The sequence below is a fragment of the Coregonus lavaretus genome (assembly GCF_964263955.1).
Source record: "Coregonus lavaretus genome assembly, chromosome: 29".
Taxonomy (NCBI): Eukaryota; Metazoa; Chordata; class Actinopteri; order Salmoniformes; family Salmonidae; genus Coregonus; species Coregonus lavaretus.
The window spans coordinates 8,112,552-8,115,051 of NC_140016.1; the positions used below are offsets into that span (position 1 = coordinate 8,112,552).

The 2,500-nt window shown below is 45.8% G+C and overlaps 1 protein-coding gene across 1 annotated transcript in view; it reads right to left on the reverse strand.

Annotated features, from left to right (window-relative positions):
- The window catches only part of LOC311104999 (teneurin-2-like), a gene marked incomplete at both ends in the record, with an annotated part of 60,777 nt that overhangs the window by 17,274 nt on the left and 41,003 nt on the right, over positions 1–2,500 (reverse strand). The window contains 3 exons of the mRNA XM_084146983.1: positions 496–1,136; positions 1,359–1,532; positions 2,199–2,300. Coding sequence (XP_084003109.1) covers positions 496–1,136; positions 1,359–1,532; positions 2,199–2,300 — 917 coding nt within the window. The remainder of the gene's footprint in view (positions 1–495; positions 1,137–1,358; positions 1,533–2,198; positions 2,301–2,500) is intronic.

The following is a 2,500-nucleotide window of genomic DNA, read 5'->3' on the forward strand; positions in this document are numbered from 1 at the left end:
GAGGAGAGAGACATATAGAGGTTACTTCTCACTGTCATACCTGGAGGAGAGAGAGACATATAGAGGTTACTTCTAACTGTCATACCTGGAGGAGAGACATATAGAGGTTACTTCTCACTGTCATACCTGGAGGAGAGAGACATGTGCCCGCCCGGTCTAGTCAGCATGTTAGGGACAACTAGAATGGGAATAGCTTGTCTCTGCGGATTTCTCTTAACATGGCAGATCTCGGAACAGCAAAAAGTGTGTGTGTGTGTGTGTGCAGTGACAAAAGCAAACCCCTATGGACCTCTAACATGTAGTTCTGTGAGCTCTGACTGAAGCAAACTCGAGGGTGCAGTGACAGAAGTTAACTCCAGGGGGCAGCAGTGGGCTGTGAACAAATCCTAGCTACAGTAGGTGTGTTCAAGGCAATGCAGCTAATATGAGTCCCTGAGTGCCGCTGAAGTTTCCGCTTTTGACAGATGCATAAAAAAAAAAACACATCCCACTCACTGGTAGAAGGTGGTCCATCCGGTCTCGTCAGCCTTGGTGGCCAATAGTCCTGTACTCCCAGAGTACCCCAGTAGGGCCACCTCCTGTCCCTGGGCTGAGACACTCTTCAGCCCCCCAGCAGGGTCCAGACCCAGGGTCACCACCTGGTTCTCCGGCAGTAACACCAGCCTGAGGAGGCCAGAACTCCCTCCCTGGCCCAGACCGTCCCTTCTCACCCTGATAGTGTTGTTGCAGTTGTCTACCACCGTGGCTAGCTCTCTGTCCGGCCCGTAGGTGAAGTTATATAACGGTTCTCCCGTGATGAGACTCACGGTCTGTAGATGTTGACCGTCACTGTTGAACACGTAGAGCTCCTGTTCCCATGGCGACGCGACTTCGTATTGTCCCATCATCGATCCTGATCCCGCCCCCGAGGCTGATGGGCCGGGCCGATTGGCTCGTACGGCTCTGATGCGTATGTTGTTAAGATCGGCGATGAAAAGCGTTCCGTCGGGTGAGACGGCGAGCGACCCGGGGGAGTTGAGGCCGGCGTCGGGTGCGTAGCCATTGTCGCCGTAGAAACAGTTGCAGTTGACGTCATTCTTGCAGTCGCAGTCCGACGCGGCGCCGGCCAGCAGAGAGATCTCGCCGTTAGTGGACACCTGAGTTAGAGGGGGAATGAGAGAAAGAAAGACAACAAACAAGAGAGAGAGAGAAAGACAGAAGGTTTTAGAATAGAGAGGGAGGACAGAAAAGTAAAGTTTCAAGTTTGATTGTCACGTGCACAAGTACAGTGAAATGCCTTTCTTGCAAGCTCCAAAACCCAACAATGCAGTAAGGTGAAGTTACTTTTTTAATGTTTAAAAACAAACGTGTTGTCATACCTGTCTGACGCGGTTGATTTTCTTCTCGTCCGTCTCAGCGATGTAGAGAACTCCGGTGTGAGACAGGGCGATGGCTGTAGCGCTCTCCAACGCAGCGTGGATGGCAAGCTTACTCAGGCTGTAGTCTATACCTGGAACCTGACAATGCATGGGTCTCCCTGCTATGATGCTCACCTGGGGGCCATAATGTTATGTTATTTAAGATAATAATACATATATAAATTTACATTTAAGTCATTTAGCAGACGCTCTTATCCAGAGCGACTTACAGTTAGTGAGTGCATACATCATTTTTTAAATTTTTCATACTGGCCCCCCGTGGGAATCAAACCCATATCTTTTATATCACGATAACCGCTTGTATCGCAATAACAGATAATATGGTGATAACTGATTATATGGTGATAACTGATTATATCGTGACAGTTGTTTATATTACGATAGTTGCTTAATCGCAATAACCGCTTATATGGCGATAACTGATTATATGGCGATAACTGATTATATGGTGATAACTGATTATATGGCGATAACTGATTATATGGTGATAACTGATTATATGGCGATAACTGATTATATGGCGATAACTGATTATATGGTGATAACTGATTATATGGCGATAACTGATTATATGGCGATAACTGATTATATGGCGATAACTGATTATATGGCGATAACTGATTATATGGTGATAACTGATTATATGGCGATAACTGATTATATGGTGATAACTGATTATATGGCGATAACTGATTATATGGCGATAACTGATTATATGGCGATAACTGATTATATGGCGATAACTGATTATATGGCGATAACTGATGTGGCAAAGCTCACTTGGTGGTTCTCAGTGATGCGCAGGATGACGTTGTTCTCCAGTATGTACAGAGAGTTATCCATGGGGTTTACTGCCAGGTCTGTAGGCCACTCCAGACGCACCTGATAAACACAAGAACAAACAAATCCAGGGTTGATCACCAAAGGCACATAACTAATATTTTCACAATTTTACAGTAGACCGAAAACAAAGCATTGATTGATAGCGTTCATTGCATGTAACCCAGACCAGGTTGTTTTAAACCCCACATGTTGAAATGGCCACTTACATATTTTTGGCTCCAACAAAATCAAGACCCTCC